The sequence below is a fragment of the Eucalyptus grandis genome, chromosome 6 (assembly GCF_016545825.1).
Source record: "Eucalyptus grandis isolate ANBG69807.140 chromosome 6, ASM1654582v1, whole genome shotgun sequence".
NCBI lineage: Eukaryota > Viridiplantae > Streptophyta > Magnoliopsida > Myrtales > Myrtaceae > Eucalyptus > Eucalyptus grandis.
In genome coordinates this window covers 41,435,356-41,451,719 of record NC_052617.1, presented here as the reverse complement: position 1 = coordinate 41,451,719, position 16,364 = coordinate 41,435,356, and the positions used below count along the sequence as shown (strand labels likewise).

Genomic DNA, 16,364 nt, shown 5'->3' with positions numbered 1-16,364 from the left:
CAAATAGTTTATGATTAAATTAATGTAATATCAAAATGTTTATGACTAAATTGACATCGATACTGATAGATTTATAACATTTTAGACACTTTTTCTCTTACAAAAATATACAAATAATTTTTTTTTTTATTATACACGAACATGTTTGTTTGATAATGAAAACATCTTCTATTGATTATTTATTTTAAGTAATATAAGCGATCAATTTTAGAAAAAAAAAAAACGTTTTTTATAACATTTGAAGAAGCCTTGAATTTGAAATATTCTTTGCAAGGAGGGAAATCTAGGGCAAAATACTTCTTAGCTAAAACCATTCTTTCAACCTAATTCAATCGCCCAAATTGATGGGGTTGCCATACCCAAACTCCGATAACTTAATTGAGAAATGAATGATTTAGAAAAACATTTATTTAAAAATAATCACTTGTAATAATTGGAAATAATTATTTAACAAAAAAGGGTTTGCGCCATCAATAATAATCTATGCTTAAATACTTTTATGTGCGGTGAAAATATTTTTTATTTATTCATTTTTATGAGAAGTACGAATCATCACTTTAGAAAATATTTTTCACTTAAAAGTCTCTTTCTTTAGTAGTATAATCCAAGGTCTAATAGGACGGGCGAGAAATCTATTGTCGGCGCAAGGTATATTAACCTTCTAACCCCCTTTAGAAGAGGCCCCCCGCAACATCAAAACCCGCGAGCGCGCTTCTCCACTGAGACGAGACCGCCCTTGAAGCAAGAGCATCTGTAAGCTCGATCGTCTTCCCCCTCCTCATCGGACCGATCGATCGATCGATCGAGCGAGAGCGAGCGATCGGCGCAAATGGATCCGTCGCACCTCGGCGCTGTTCCCGAGGACGGCGCCTCGGAAGAGCGAGGCCAGCCTCAAGGCCAGCCGTCCGCCTTCGCTACTCCTCCGCTTCGCCCTCCTTCTCAGTGAGCTTTTTCTTCCGGCTTTCTCCCTCTCTCCTCCGCTCGCGCCGCCGTTTTTCGATCGCTTCGGCCTTTCTTAAGAAGTTAGGCTGTTTCCAGGAGGTGTCGAGACGGATTTCTTCTTCTCCTTTTTATTTATTTATTTATTTATTTTGTTTGGGGTTCGATTTACAGGAGTTCTCAGAAGAAGTACTCGCCCGTCGACTGGAACGAGTATTTCGACCGGGAGGAGGATGTTGTCATCCCGGAATCGAATGACGTGAGTGATCCGTCGATTGATGTCGGATTCGAGCTCTTTCTTCTTTTGTTCTTTGCTCGTGTTGTTTGATTCGGTTCTTTTTTTTTCTTTTTCATGTTGTTGTTTCATTTGCTGCGCGCTTTGGATTTTAGAGTTTCCATGTTTATCTGGCTGGGGAAGAAGGACCGGTAGTGCTTTGCCTTCACGGAGGTGGCTACTCCGGGTAAGCTCCCCACTGCTGAATATAGTCTGTAATGAATACTTTTAGAAAAGAACTCGATCATTCTCTGCATGATCGAGTCGTATGTACATCTCATTTCCTGCTATTTTGCTGAGGATCGCAGCTATGATCGTGGCGTGGTTTATTTAAGACAGTGTGCGTAGAACTGGGCCTTGTTCTCTTCCTGTCTCGACCTTTTCCACATCATCGATTGATTTTTCGGCACTTGTTCGCAGCACTGACTTTCTAGTTTTTGTACCTCATTTGTTTTGTTAATGTGGACTGTGCATTGATTTTTGGTTTCTTGGTTTGCTTAGGCTTTCATTTGCATTATCTGCTAGTAAAATCAAGGAGAAAGCCCGTGTGGTTGCAGTGGACTTGCGAGGACATGGAAAGTCCTGCTCAGAAAATGAACTTGACCTATCAATTGAGGTATGAATCGTAGCTTGGAGTTTTGGATGAGGACTGGTTTCAGTTCCTCTACTAGCTTGTTTAAATCCTAAGTTCCCTTCATATAACTGTTGTGTGTATCTTTCTTTTGAATACAATGCATTCGATTTTTCAGACTTTATGCAATGACGTTCTAGCTATTGTAAAGAGAATGTATGGAGAGTCCCCACCAGCAATCGTGCTCGTCGGCCACAGGTTCCATATCTTTCTTTAGCTTTTTCAGACTCTTCAGAAATCACGATCCAAAGGGATATTTTATTGGTGGAAGGGCAGTGTACTTTTGAACATATTGCATGCCTTCTGCATTATAGATTTCCTTCATTCCTTAGTCCTTTCTGTATTTGTGAGTCACCATAACGTGTAGGCACTGTCATGTTTAACTCAGTTCATTACCAGTTAGTTGGAAACTTTACTGATTGTAAATTGTTTAGCCACTTTTATGAAGTACAAGAAGTGGTAGATTGGGTGGGCATACATATGAGTTCTCTTGAAATATGTGTGGGGACAAAGAGACAGGAGTCATGAAGATTGCCTCTGGTTGTGGACTTTGTTTGTGCCCTAGAGCAAGGATTTGTACTGCAATCCTGCTTGAAACACTGGTTAATGGGGCGATGAGTCTGAGCAGGGGTAAGGTTTGTACATAAATGGAGGATTAAGTGTATATTTTAGTATTTTTTCTTAAATTGTACTTTCATGGAAGGATATTCAAAGGGTCAAACTGCTTTTCTTTTCTTTTCTGTTTTTTTCATATAATTGACCTTTGAGCTCAGAATTCAGAATTTTAGGTGGATTATCCTGTGAAATGATTATCAAGAAGTTTACTCTCTAATGACAAACTTGGGCAATGCCATTGAGGACCTATGAAAGGCATGCTAAGCTGGGATTATAGCTAGCATTATATTAGGATTTGATTAAGTCTCCTTTTCCTATTTGGAGATACCACGTTTCCTACTTTTTTAGAAGTAGGATATTATGTGTCTATTCGAGGATTCCCTTTTCTTAACTTGGACTAGGGTTGTTCATTTCGCTTATCCAACCGTAGTGGTTGGGCTAAGGCCCTTTGGTTTATCCTGGCTTGCGTGTACTCTTCTTCAGTTCAAAAGGATTGCTACTGTTCATTTATTATAAGGTTTGTGTTTTTAGAATTGTTTGTTATTTAGTTGAGTGTTGCAATTGTGATACTTGAGTACCCTCAGTTTGGAGCGACACTACAAAAACATTGGGTATGGTGCCTAAAGATCCGTGACCCTATCCTTCCAAAATCCCTTACTCACCCAATATTTTCAATCAAACTTTTCATTCAAACCTTCATCCATATGATTGTAATTCAGCCTAATACTAAGTTTACCGTTCATGAATCCTGTTCACTGTCTTGAAACGGTACGTTCAGGATCTGATTAACATGTGATCGCTTTGTCCTATCTAGTTCTCTGCCTTTTTATAGGTGGCCATATTGCACACTGTGCATGAAATCAGCATTATGATTCTCACTTGTCAACTTCAGTTATTTGTTTGATCATATCATTTGAAATATTGAAAGCTTGCATCCTTCAGAATTCTACTTTCACCCACTTTTACCATAGTGGGCTGATTGTGCATGTTAAACAGTATGGGAGGCTCTGTAGCTGTTCATGTCGCTGCAAAGAAAGCACTTCCTACCTTGGCTGGGCTGGTTGTTGTGGATGTGGTGGAGGTACAATACTATTCTTTGCTTTGTGTGGCTTGTAACTTGACAATATAAGATATCCACCCTTTAAATTACTTATTGAATGACAGCTGAGTACAAAGAGTTGTTTTAGGGTACAGCCATGGCTTCATTGATTCACATGCAGAAAATCCTATCAGGCAGGATGCAGCATTTCTCTAGCATTGAGAAAGCAGTATGTTTGGGCTTCCTTTCATTTATCGCCTCTATAATTACTTGTTGCTCTTTGGTGATGCTCCTTTAGCTGAGATTCAAACTCTTTCCATGTAGTTACTTGTGATATATCCTACTTCTTTCAGCTGTGGCCTTAAACTATTGATGTGTCTCTTGGAAAGATTGGAAATCTAGGTGCTGCATAAGTTGGAAATAGAAATAATTAACTATCAAAAACTTTATTGCATGTGATATTTCTTGGACCATATAACATCCAGGATCTGATTGTCATGGAAACTTTAGTATTATTCAAGTTTGTGAGCCAACATAAACTGTTGAAACATATTGAACAAGAAAAAAGAATGATAATGATGACAGTGAACGTTAGTGGGGAAATAATCCCCAAATCTGATATTGTTAGAATCACTTCCAAAATCATGATTTCGACGATTTTTCAACAGCCCAACAAGCGATTTTAGCTCGATCCTTCCTTCTCTGAGTTTTTTGAATGAGCTGACTCGTTCCAACATATTTGAGCCATGAGATCAATCTGATTCAAATAGTGAGTTTAATAGCATTGATCATAGTTTACTTTTTGGGGCTTGGACTCTCTAGCCCATGAAAATAACTAAAAAAAGCCCAAATCTAATATTGTTAGAATCGCTTCCAAAATCATGATTTTGACAATTTTAACATCCCAACACGCAATTTTAGCTCAATCTTGCCTTCTCTGAGTTTTTGAATGAGCTGACTCATTCCAACATATTTGAACCATGAGATCAATCTGATTTAAATAGTGAGTTTAACAGCATTGGGTGGTAATTTGTACCCTTTTTTTTTTACTTTTCTTTCAATAGATTGAATGGAGTCTGAAAGGTGGCTCTTTAAGAAACATCGAGTCAGCTCGAGTATCGGTTCCCACCACTTTGAAGTATGACGACTCAAAGAACTGGTATTGTGAAACCATCTGGAATTGTATATTCAATTATGTTCACCCCATTTAAATGTCCGCTGCTTAGATCTCATGCAGTACCTAGCCTAACGAGCATTATCATATTATGATTTTCTTATGCAGTTACATGTACAGAACACGGCTTGAAGAAACAGAACAATATTGGAGAGGCTGGTATGATTTTGTCCATAGTTCTTGTTGGAAGTAGCACTACAGCACTGTTTTAATCCTGTTGATTGCTTGTGGGTGCTTTTGGTGTCATCAAATGGAAGTCTGTAGGGAGTATACCCTATTGTGAATTCTTTCATTAGTAACACCTGTTTCCCTGTAAATATGAGACTATTCTTATTCTTCTTTGATTCTAGCGCTCTTTCAATAAGTTTTCAAACAGAGTTAACACATTATTAGCAATCTCTGTGCAGGCTGACTGAAAAACACTTTGATCTTCTAGTTTAAATCGGTAGAGCACTATATTGATAGATGTGTTTACACTGAATTATAGTCCTTTGTTTTTTTACTTTATTACCTTGTCAAATTTTGTCTCATGGAGTTTTACTCCAATTTTACTTTGTCTTATTAATTTTTGTTAGCTGGTGTTGCTCCTGTGGTGAAGTTTAATCTTGTAAAATCTGTTGGTGAGGCTGTCAATTCTGTTGCAGGTATGAAGGCCTTTCAGAAATTTTTTTATCATGCCCAGTCCCAAAACTCTTGCTTTTAGCAGGAACCGATAGACTGGATAGGTTAGTTTTGATGCATTTCTAATGAAAGTATTTTACATCTATCACAACTTCTATATTACACATTCTTTACTTTTATAAAACAGTATTCACTGGACGAACTCTCTTGTAATTATTGCTTCTAAGTTCATTAATTCCTTGATGTTTTAGTTGCAGTTTAATTAAATATCTAGTTATGATTAAGAAAATAACCAGTGAAGTGTACACAATGCATGCAGATAAGATGTACATATTACTGTTAAGCAAGTCTATTATTGATGATAGATAATAATAGGCACAGCTCCTTAGACTCACGTAAAAGCAGCTATGCATGGGATGTTGGCTGCATTTGGTTCAGCTTTGTAATTGGGCCTTGGGGAAATGCAAATATCTTTGGCCTAAAGGGCTTTGGGGAAATGCAAATTGTGTTTGGTAAAAAAATTCATTGCAAAGCTATTTTGGTGTAAAGAGTGTTTGGCAAATCTTTTTTTATAAAAGGCTTTTGGATTTCAATTTTCTTTCTTTTTTTTAAAAAAAAAGATATTAAACTTTTTGCCGACTCTAGTGGAGGTAAGGGTAGTTTTGGAACAATGAGAGGTAAAACCAAAGAACTAAAAAATTTATGATAGTAGTTTTGAAAAAAAATAAAAAAGTTTCTGCATTTGATCAAATGCTGAAAGCCCAGAGCTGGTACTATTAGCATTGGACTTTTTGTTTTCCCAAGGCCAGCATTTGACTAAAAGCCCCTTGGAATTTCCCCAAGGAGCTTTGGAGGCTGAAAGCCCCTTGGGAAAGCTGAACCAAACACACCCATTATCATCTCAAGGCTTTTTAGAGCATTAAGTGCTTTAACCAATCGGGATAGACTATTCAATGAATAATTCTTCCAACTGACAATGTGGGCTTAATAACACAGCAGGTTTTTTCTTTGTATTGCTTTTCATCATTTGCAGCTTTATTTACTATCTTTTGATAGCCCATATACACCTATATCTCTGTTTATACCTGACAAATTCGTTGTAGTTGTTAAGTGTGCTTAATCTCATTTATGGTATATGTTGATGAGGTTTTAGTTGATGTGATGACAGATCTCTTACAATAGGTCAGATGCAAGGAAAGTTTCAAATGGTGGTTGTCAGGCATACTGGCCATGCCATTCAGGAAGATGTACCTGATGAATTCGCTAGCCTGATTCTTAATTTTATCTCTCGCAACAAAATAGGCCCTCATGGTGTCCAGGTAAATAACTATGCAGAACGTTTTTCTGCATTCAGTTTTCAGAGTTAAGGCATTCTTACTACAATCTCTCTCCAACAGAGTAGGCCCTCATGGTTTTAGTTGCATGGTTCATGAAAAAGAAAATCAGGAACCAATGTGAAGTAGATGACTTTGTTTGATCTATCGAATACTCTGTGAGGAAAAGAAGAAACTATTGAAGACTCACACAGAGTCAGCAGTAAATGCTGTTGTCACTTGTGGTATCGAATTTACTAGCATGGCCCAGAAATCTGACCTGACCCAGCTGTGACTTGAACTGATATTTGGTTTTGGTCAGGTCAGAAGATTCAGTTTTTGGGGCCAGGAAACCTAATGAAGTACTCTGTTCAGTTCGGTGTCTGGACAAACCCATGCTAGACACTTGACCTTATAATGTTAAAAAAAACCCAAATTTAGGTATAACAAAAGGGAAAATTTCAGATTTCCCAGCTAGATCTCTCTGAAATCAAGTCAAATCTGACTTAATTATCAAAGAGAGATGCAGTGAAGTGAATTGACTGATCGCTTGACGTCCCCTGGGTTCAAGTGACCATTGACTGCCACTTTTAGCCGACCTGGGATGGCCATATTAGTATATTTGGTGCATTAAGTTATTAATTATAACAGGTTTTTTGCTCAAAATTTTTCTGTTACTTTCTGCAGATCCCAGGGATTCGGTCTTGGAAATCTTGAATAGAGAGTGCCTTCAGTGCAATAAACCTTGTGGTACAAAAGAGCTACATATCACGCTTCATCTTGAGTTTATTCCTATTCGCTCTGTTCTTTGGCGGAAATGGGAAAGGCGGCTCATTTGGAGGTTAACTTGCATAGACTGAGGAGATCAGTATTACTGGTCTCATCACTTCATCTCCATTAGTGATGGCTCACATCCGGGAGTTTTTTTTTTTTTTTTTTTTTTTGAGATGCCTCAAATAATTCAAACATGGAGTTTTTCCAGTGTGTCAGTGCCTGGTTCTTGTAATCCTAGTAAATGAAGGCTGCAGTTTCTAGCTCATGTTCTGTGCATGAGCTTCTCTACTTGGTATTTAGTCGGGAAGTTCGATAACTGCGTCCGTGTTTGGGGATTTCATTGGTCTCATCGCTTGCTTTAACAATATGCTCTGCCTGTTCCACTGATATTGCGCTGCCATGGCAATGTCCTCTTTTTGTTACGTAGCCTTATATTTTGCTACCATTCAGGTTTGGACTGACGTGATTTCTAAAGAATATCAGGCTTGTTCAGACTTGCAAAATTTCGAGTCTAGAAATTTATTGTTTCCTAGGATTTACAAGATATTGTATTCCGACTTGCTATTTTATTTCTAGAAGTCATCGTGATGTGATACAAAAACAAGTACGTGAAGATATTTTCTCGTTATCGAACGTTCGATCAGGCACCAGCCAAACACATTCAGGCTAACTATTGGCCTTCAAATCAAGATGATAGGTTGAATATTGCAGTGTTCTCGCACGGTTAAACTTTTCCTTTGTCCATTAAAAAATATTCTACATGTAAATCTTTTTTCCTTCCTAGAGAATCAAAATCTTTGCCAAGAACATACCACATTAGCGCTGACCGCTCTAGACGACGGATCTATGATTCTGGTCAGGTTGAATTTTAGCAGTTGATTAGCATGATATATTTGAGTGCCGAGAGATATGGCCGCTTAACAAACTTGCGCAGTTCTGCTGAAATTCTTTACTTGTCTGCAATTGAACCATGAAATTTGGCCGCTTAACAAAGCATGCTAAGCAGTTCGTTATCATAACAGACTTTAACCGTGAGATCGATATTCGACCAAAGCAAACCGGTGCAGAAGCTTTAAGCAAGACCATGCCAAAGATTTGGCCGCTCGTGGTCATTTTCACTGCCATATCCTCAAAACCAAAGAACAAAAACATCACAGCTCATGTTGAGTACCGAGAGGAAGCCATCTCGAGAGGGCCAATTACTTCGCAATCAGGCTAGCAATTGGCTTTTCAGCCAAACACAATGCCCCCAAAAAGATTTAAGGCGTCTTTTGGTTATCGACTAAATGTAAATTGCATTATCTAGGCCTCCCTCAATCAAGCCAACGTTTATACGAGACCGACCCTACCTATCGAGCCACTGTGCATATGAAATGCAGCATAAATACGAGAGATGATCTTATAATAAAACCTTGAAAAATTCCTGGTTTTCAGGAGTATATGGTTCAATTGGCAGCTCACGGCAAACAACAAAATGCAGCTCGGCAATGCTCGCCAAGCCAAGAGTTTGCAAAGACCTACATAGTGTCTACTTTATTAGGGAAAAGAATAACGCCTCATTCTCTCTGGCTGAACAGGAATCTCAATATTAATCAAATGGAACAGGGGATGACATTTAGTCGCTTAAGATGCAGTTGACTGCTTCAAAAACGCAATCAGGTCAGCGCGATCTTGGGGCTTCTTGAGTCCAGGGAAAACCATCTTAGTTCCAGGAATGTACTGTAGAAACACAGACGAATGAGACGTGAGTGAGAAGATATACAGAGAGATGAAAAGGAGATGAATGCAACTAACATAGATATGGCACCACAGTTACCCCTACATATTTATATAATCCAGTAACTCCCAACAGAATAATATTAACCTATAGCATCTTTGTATAGTTCACATGCAGAAAAAGGAACACATCTGGTTCAACCATGCATCACAGTCCCAAGGCTATGGTCCACAGGCATAACATAAGGATAGGCACCAGCCCATAGTAGTTAACAAAATTGCATTACCAAAACAACCAGGTCAAAGTGACAGTCAATAGAGATCATCCTATCATGTCTCCCTATCCATGTATAGACCATCTATAGTGACAGAGTCAGGTGTAGCATCCAATATAACTCAGGCTTCCTCATTGCATCTCACAGTACAACTGCTGCCAGTGTAATATTGGCAACTGATGACCAAAAAACCTACAATTTTACAATAGGCTGTGCACAAGGACAAACTAAAAGTTTCAACTCCAATCTGGCATTCTCCATAATAAAGACATAACTTTTGGACTCTTTGAACTTATAACAAACCAAACGATTCAAAATGCTTCAGAGCACCGGTGCATCCCTTAAAAATAGTTCCTACGCTAGAATAACACTCTTGGCCCCTGTTATACAAATATCTATACTCAAATTGTGTTTATGGCCCCCCTTCTCCGAGATCATATGAGAACGTATAGCTACCGGAGTATGAAAAGAAAAAGTACCCAAATGATTTCACAAAGAATAAATTAGTACTATAAGTCATGCAAATTTCCAAATAAGTACAAAGCATTAGGCATGACAGCTCCAAAGGCATCAATGTTCATCAACCAAACATGCAAAACTACAACACGAGTATGTGGCAGCAGAGGCTAACTAAACAATCAGTATGAACATGGGTACCTTCTTGGGGTTTAGCAAGTAGTCGTACAATGTCTTCTCCTCCCAGTTGACAGCCATGTTCTTATTTGCAGCGGAATAAGAGTATCCTGCGGTTGTGCCGGACTGCCTACCAAACAGTCCATTTAGGTTGGGCCCTGAAAATCCAGAGTATGAGCACATCACAAACGATAATAAAGAAAATCCAAAAGACAAAAAGCTTCGGAATGACATAAATCAAGACAGGCAGAAAACGAAGCTGCATATGAAAACGAAACAAAAAACAACAGAGACCCCAAATCTCCACGCGTGGTGACAACCTAACCTCAAAGACTTATGTCCTGATAATCAGTCGATAAGATGTGCGTCCTCTACAATACTAGATCCCGAGATACAGCACATCGAAAAGTACAGAAACCCAATCAAAAAAGCTTTCGGTCGTCCCAGAACAACACGAAATTCTTTACTACACAGATTCGCCGCCACAAAAAAGCACCGGTTCGAAAATCGTTCGCAGCTTAACCTAAACCAAAAACCAAACCACGGGCAGAAAAGAACACAAGCGCGCAGAATCCAATCCCAGAAAAACCAATCGGCGAATTCCATTTCCCGTCGTTCCCGATTCATTTCACCCCGGACGTCAATAGGCACAAACCGCGCAGGAACTAAGCACCGCCGAAACGGATCTAACCATTCCACCTACGAGCACGAATCGCTCAGATCTAACCAAACCGAGCCAACGAATAGAACCTGCGCGGGACAATCAGATCACGGATCTCCATCGGAAACGAGATAATCCCGGGAACCAGAACCGCACGCAAAAAAAAAAAAAAAAAAAAAACACGAATCGACGAAGATTCTCGAGAGGGAGAGAGCGAACCTTGCTTGTGGCCAGCGCCTTTCTCGACGGTGTGGCACTGGGCGCACTTCGTCTTGAAGATCTTCTCCCCGACCTTGGGATTGCCCGGTGGAGCTTCAGCGAAGGACGCCATCGCCGCTCTCTCTCTTCTCTCTCTTTCTCTCTGTCGCTCTCTCTCTTGCTTCTCGCTCGCGTGGTGTTCTAGGGTTCTCTCGCCCTGAATGAGAAAAAGAAATGAAGCGGTGTCGTGCGCAGGTGGAAATGTCTAGACCGAGAGCGGGATTGTGGACCGCACGGGCCGCTCCCACGTGGCGCGTCCTCAGTGGCGCACCCCGCCTTTTTCTCTCCCTTTTCCCCTTGAACGGTGGGTCTTCGTCAAATTTGGCACGCCCGTCCAGGGCAGAACTGGAAATGCGCCTTCCCGTGTCGGCGCCCGATCGCCACGTGTCCTCTTGCTCTTCTTCTACTTTTCTTTTTCTTTTTCATTTTTGGACGGCAATCCTCGCTTCGCATCTTATTTAGAGGGAGCTCGACATTTCGGAATGATCGATTTTGCATTATATATAGAGATAAATTAGGGCATTGAAAAAAATATAAAAACTCTTGTCATTAGTTGATGGAGGGCCTTGCGGTTCTCGCAATTCAATTTTCATTCAACGGCATTGAAAAACAAGTAAGAATGCATTTGAGAGTAACTTCTCAAAGTTACTTTGAAGCGCCAAAGATCTTTGGGTCAAGAATGAGGTGTTTGGCAAAAAAATTTCAAAATTCCTTTGCAAAATATCAGCTTTCACAAGGCTGAAAGTCTCAAGACAGGTTGGAGGCCGCTTAGAGCTTTCAACATGCCGAGAATGTTGAGTCAAAGGGTTAAAAAAAAAAAAAAATCACAAATTATCCTCGTTGGTTTTTCTTTTTCCGATTTTACCCTCACTATTCATCGTCTTCTTCTTCGCGAGCGAAGGCGAAGGGCAAGTAGTCGCATGCAACTGTCGCCCAAACAACCGTCGTCGAGGGATGGCACGACCGCCACACCATTTGGGTCACAGTGAGGTCTAGGTTGCGCAACCTCGCCGCCCCCGGATCTAGGTCACGGTGGCATCACGCGACCCCGCCACAACCCAGATCAGGGGCGGCGAGGTCCTCTTGTAACCTCGACGCCCCGAATCTAGGTCGCCAGAGGTCAAGGCGGCGTCGCGCGACCTCGCCGCCCCAGATCCGGGGTCGCTGAAGGTCGTGACGGCGTCGCATGACCTCGGGTGGCCTTTGTCGGTGGTCTTCAGGGGTTGGTGGAGTTGCCAGAGGTCGCTCGACCTCGAGTGGCCTTTGCCAATGGTCTTCCGGGGTCACTTGACCCCAAGCAGCCCTCCCCAGTCATCTCCAACAAACGATCCCTTCTAAGCTTGATTATAAGAGTCTCAAACTCATTACAAGATATCCGAATTTAATTATAACTATTATGCACCAAACATGCCTCGAAATCCGAAGTTGGCATGCTTGTCACCATAGTTTTGTGCAAAAAAAAAAAAAAAGCTTTTCACTGCAGACACAATCCCATCAAAATACTAGTTACTAGAGATTGAAAGTTTCCATAAAAGGTATAATGTAAATAGGCAACATTACATAAGTCGTTCAAATGTGGATATTCCTTGTAACGTGAATTGAACTCGTGATCTTACGAAAGACAAATAATCCATTCATCATTATATCGACCAACTTCACTTTATTTATATAAATGATTGGAAAATTTGCCATTGTATTCGCGAATATGTTAGATTACACTTCAAAAAATCTCTTCCTATCAACTTTTGCATATAATAATCTTCTTAATATCAATCTATGAGCATCAACATTTCCACTTTTCTTGATGCGAATATGATCCTCTATTTCTTTTCGAGCGAATCAACGCCGTAGTCATATACATTAAGAACGGGTTTAATTTAAATGATCATTTTTCAATTTCTTTAATTAATGAAACTTTGAAATTTTTAACTTTATTAATTATTATAGAACAATCGAATAAAGTAAGGACTTTTAATGATCCGTTAGTCTGTTTCGAATCCATAAAACAAAGAAGACTTTGTATATTATTAAACTTAGTTATTCGTAACGATCTAGTCATGATTACAGTACTATTCCTAACTTTCAGCTTTACCACGCTTTAATAATCGCGACTTTTGGAACCAAATTTTAAATGGTGGAAGGAAAAGCATTGTTGTTAATAATTTGCAAGTGTATTTTTTATTTACGATTTACCCACAAATAGGAAATCTCACTATCTTTTTATGCTATTTTCGGTATTTTAATAATTTTTTAGCAAATTAGATCAATTTCACTTACATTCAGTGTTCAAGTAATTTCTTTTCACTCTTCTTTATATTGCCTTTATTCACGTAATTCGTGCATATTTGATCGGCCAATACCTTGCACTTTTATTCCAAAACCAATCGCCAAATAGCCAAAGTAAATAGCAACTCTCTCAAACTATTTACTATAATATTGCAGATCATGTAGATATATAATCTTTTCTCCAATATTGTTACAGTTTACAGGCAGAGTACTAAATTTCAGCAGAGAAAGCAATGAGCAAACTTCCTTTTCTTTCTTTTCGACCAAAAAAAAAAACTTCCTTTTCTTAAGAAATGGGCCGTTGGGCTCTTCCACCTTGCTGGTCCAGAGCTAATGGGCCCGCAAGATGAGTCTTTAAGGTAACAGACTGGGCTGGGCTGGCCGAACGTGAGTATCCCAATCCGGTCTAAATCCAATGGCCAAAATTAGTCCTTTTCCTCATCCAACGACCACTGTACGTCCGAAGCCCGATCGTTCCTTTTAGAACCATGGTGTCGTGGGTCCCTTTTATACTGGGAAAATTACACCCACCCCCCCCCCAAAAAAAAAAAAAAAAAAACTTTAATCTATCGTATGGATGTTCTTCTACGAGTGACGGTGCAGTCTGCACCTCACATTTTTCCAAAAAAACGGGACAATTTGCTTGTCTAGTTTCCCAAAGATTGTTGGTTTCTTTTTTTTCTTTTTTCTTTTTTTTATGGCTTTTTATTCCTTCTCTTTTCCTTCCATTTTTTGCTTGGTATTGTCGATAGTTATCTAGTCCCATTGGAGCTCTCTCCACTCTGACCCTTAGACGCCGTCTCTGCAACTGCAGCTTTTAGGGTTTTCTTGATTTCCCCACCTACGACTATGAGTAAGTGGTGGTCGAGAGAGCAGAAGCAGAGCATGTGCTGCTGCAAAGAGAAGAAGATGTTCTGAAAATGACCCAAATCGGTGGTTCCTCTCTCTATCCACATCAAAGTGAAGACAGTGTTCCCAAGCTGGTCCTTGAGTCCTTGAACACGACCAAGACGTTGGACACTAGACCGGCTTGACCCGCTTCGCTTCCTCAGCCTCAAGGACAACTCCATCTCCGGCAATGTCCTCGACCTCTCCGCTCTCGTTAACCTCAAGTCCCTCTACCTGAACGACAATTCCTTCTCCGGCAGCTTCCTCACCTCTCTGCCTCAGGATCCTCGTACACGCCGTGACAGCCTCTTCAACCAGATACGTGGCAGTCAATAACTCCATAAATTTATTTCTCTTGAAGATGAGTATATATGTTGTTTTAAATAATACACGTATGCAAAAGAGATGGTCTTGTACAGCATCTTAGTGATCTGGTTGCCTATCATGCACAAAACAAAATGAATGGTCTAAATTGCACCGTTACTTTTAGGAAGTAACCGAGCACAGTCCCCTTCAATTTGGCCTATTTGGTCCACCGCTATTGCTAATTCCACCGGCGTCGGTTTTGGATATCCATTCTCTTGTTAATACGCAAGATGAGTGCGGCAAGCAACTCACGAACACTCTTTTGGCGGTGAATATTATAATTACAGGTACAGTACTATCTCTAATTACATTCTAATATATCAACTCGAGCTCAAAGAACAAATCTAGTTCAAGTTTAGATTGAGATTTACTTATTGATTGAGTCGGGTTTGAGTTTATTAAGAACTTATCAAGCTAAGTTCAAGCGTGAGAAATTGAGCTTGACAAGCTCAAGACACGCATTGACTGTAGCATACTTAAGTCAAATAGAGTTTGAATTTTACTTGGTACAAACTTGGCCCGACCCGACCCGAACAACGTCATTGGCAGTGAATATAATAATTATTGGCGTAGATCGATAGATACAATCTCTAATTACATTCTACTATAACAACTTGAGTCGAGTTTGAATGTTAAACCGTGCTAACTTGACTCAAACTCATAACATTCCTAATGAACAAGAGGTCATCTAACAACCTAAGGCGAGAGGTACATACATGAAGATTCCGTCAATATGAATATACTTGCGTTAAATTTGGAGGCTATATGATGGATCAAATTTGCCCTAATATTCCATTTGATCATTAATAAGGTCAACAGCAACTTTGCATGACTGAACGGACATGCATACAATTAAATCGAGATCTGCATTATCCGAGTACGGTTCAATCCCGAACGACGACGTTCATCATTCAATTAACTCTTGTTTCCTAACTACATAAATAGGCAGGCGTGCTGAAAATGACGGCCTGCCGATCTTCAGCGACAGTTGACTTCTCACTGTCCTAGTCAGATTTATTAAAAAGGACCGGAAAAAAAAAATCAAAGGAAAAAGGCTGCCGAAGTTCGATGCTTGCTAGTGCTAATGGCTTCTATCATTTGCTAATCCCAGATGGATTGTTGGAGCATTCCCCACTGGTCGACCTCCATGTCGCCAAGATCGAAAGCCGCGGCCGAATCGGCTCCTGCACCGAGCTCCATCCACATCTTCGGCGAATCCAGCGGCGCCTCGTTGATGGCTTCGATTTGGCTCGGGCTGAGCCCCACTCGCGCCGGGCCCGAGCTCCTATTACCCGTGCTGTGGCCATCGCCGCCGCTGGCTCCCGGCCCTCCCTCCGCCCTCCTGAACCTCAATGCCGCCTCCTGGGCCGCCATCTGCACTGCCTCGGAGCTCGAGCCCGCCGGCTTCGGCAAAGCCTCGACGAGCTCGGGGAAGTTCAGGGCGGCCCCCGGCCCCCTCAGATGCCGCGCCGCCACGTCGTAGGCCGCGGCGGCCATCTCCGGCGACTCATAGCTCCCGAGCCAGATTCGCGTCTTTTTGCCGGGCTCGCGGATCTCGGACACCCACTTGCCCCACTTCCGGCGCCGGACGCCCTTGTACCGAGCGGCGCAAGGCGCATTATCATTATCTCCGCCGCACTGATCACCTCCTGCTTGCATTCCTTTCATCTGTCGCGCCTCAAGAACGAGCGAAGCGTGTCAAAGGGATCGACTCTGAGGTCCGGGATCACTTCGTTTTCCGGGCGAATTTATAGGGCCTTGAGCTCTGCACTTTGCTCACATGGCGAAGAGACTGTAGGCCGGTCACCTCAAGTAGTGAGCTTCCACGTAACTCACCATAGTGGGAACACGCTGGCGAAACCCGAACTTCTTTTGAGGTTATGCGTTCGAGTTTCTTGACA

General features: G+C 40.9%; 3 protein-coding genes across 3 annotated transcripts; 1 reads left to right on the top strand and 2 right to left on the bottom strand.

Annotated features, from left to right (window-relative positions):
• Positions 1-683: 683 nt before the first annotated feature.
• On the top strand, positions 684-7,802 carry LOC104449824 (protein phosphatase methylesterase 1). The gene is made up of 12 exons (XM_010064094.3): positions 684-942; positions 1,114-1,198; positions 1,330-1,400; positions 1,715-1,829; positions 1,963-2,042; positions 3,456-3,540; positions 3,647-3,727; positions 4,563-4,657; positions 4,781-4,831; positions 5,317-5,397; positions 6,462-6,612; positions 7,294-7,802. The coding sequence occupies exons 1-12, from the start codon at positions 830-832 to the stop codon at positions 7,321-7,323; spliced, it is 1,038 nt and encodes a 345-aa protein (XP_010062396.1). The 5' UTR covers positions 684-829; the 3' UTR covers positions 7,324-7,802.
• Positions 7,803-8,754: 952 nt separating this feature from the next.
• LOC104449823 (cytochrome c) lies at positions 8,755-11,105 on the bottom strand. The gene is made up of 3 exons (XM_010064093.3): positions 10,885-11,105; positions 10,029-10,162; positions 8,755-9,099 (listed from the first exon to the last, which is right to left on the bottom strand). Exons 1-3 carry the CDS (start codon positions 10,994-10,996, stop codon positions 9,004-9,006), a joined length of 342 nt encoding a protein of 113 aa, XP_010062395.1. The 5' UTR covers positions 10,997-11,105; the 3' UTR covers positions 8,755-9,003.
• A 4,213-nt stretch (positions 11,106-15,318) lies between these two features.
• LOC104452015 (ethylene-responsive transcription factor ERF022) lies at positions 15,319-16,151 on the bottom strand. The gene has a single exon (XM_010066555.3). It carries the CDS (start codon positions 16,129-16,131, stop codon positions 15,565-15,567), a length of 567 nt encoding a protein of 188 aa, XP_010064857.1. The 5' UTR covers positions 16,132-16,151; the 3' UTR covers positions 15,319-15,564.
• Between the last annotated feature and the right edge of the window lie 213 nt (positions 16,152-16,364).

Coding starts and splice junctions, on each gene's coding strand:
- LOC104449824 (XM_010064094.3), top strand. CDS start 830: ATGGATCCGTCGCACCTCGGCGCTGTTCCCGAGGACGGCGCCTCGGAA. Junction 1,401..1,714: donor CACGGAGGTGGCTACTCCGG/GTAAGCTCCCCA, acceptor TGGTTTGCTTAG/GCTTTCATTTGCATTATCTG. Junction 3,728..4,562: donor TCTCTAGCATTGAGAAAGCA/GTATGTTTGGGC, acceptor TTCTTTCAATAG/ATTGAATGGAGTCTGAAAGG.
- LOC104452015 (XM_010066555.3), bottom strand. CDS start 16,131: ATGAAAGGAATGCAAGCAGGAGGTGATCAGTGCGGCGGAGATAATGAT.
- LOC104449823 (XM_010064093.3), bottom strand. CDS start 10,996: ATGGCGTCCTTCGCTGAAGCTCCACCGGGCAATCCCAAGGTCGGGGAG. Junction 10,163..10,884: donor AGGCGCTGGCCACAAGCAAG/GTTCGCTCTCTC, acceptor CTGGATTTTCAG/GGCCCAACCTAAATGGACTG. Junction 9,100..10,028: donor ACTTGCTAAACCCCAAGAAG/GTACCCATGTTC, acceptor GTGTTTCTACAG/TACATTCCTGGAACTAAGAT.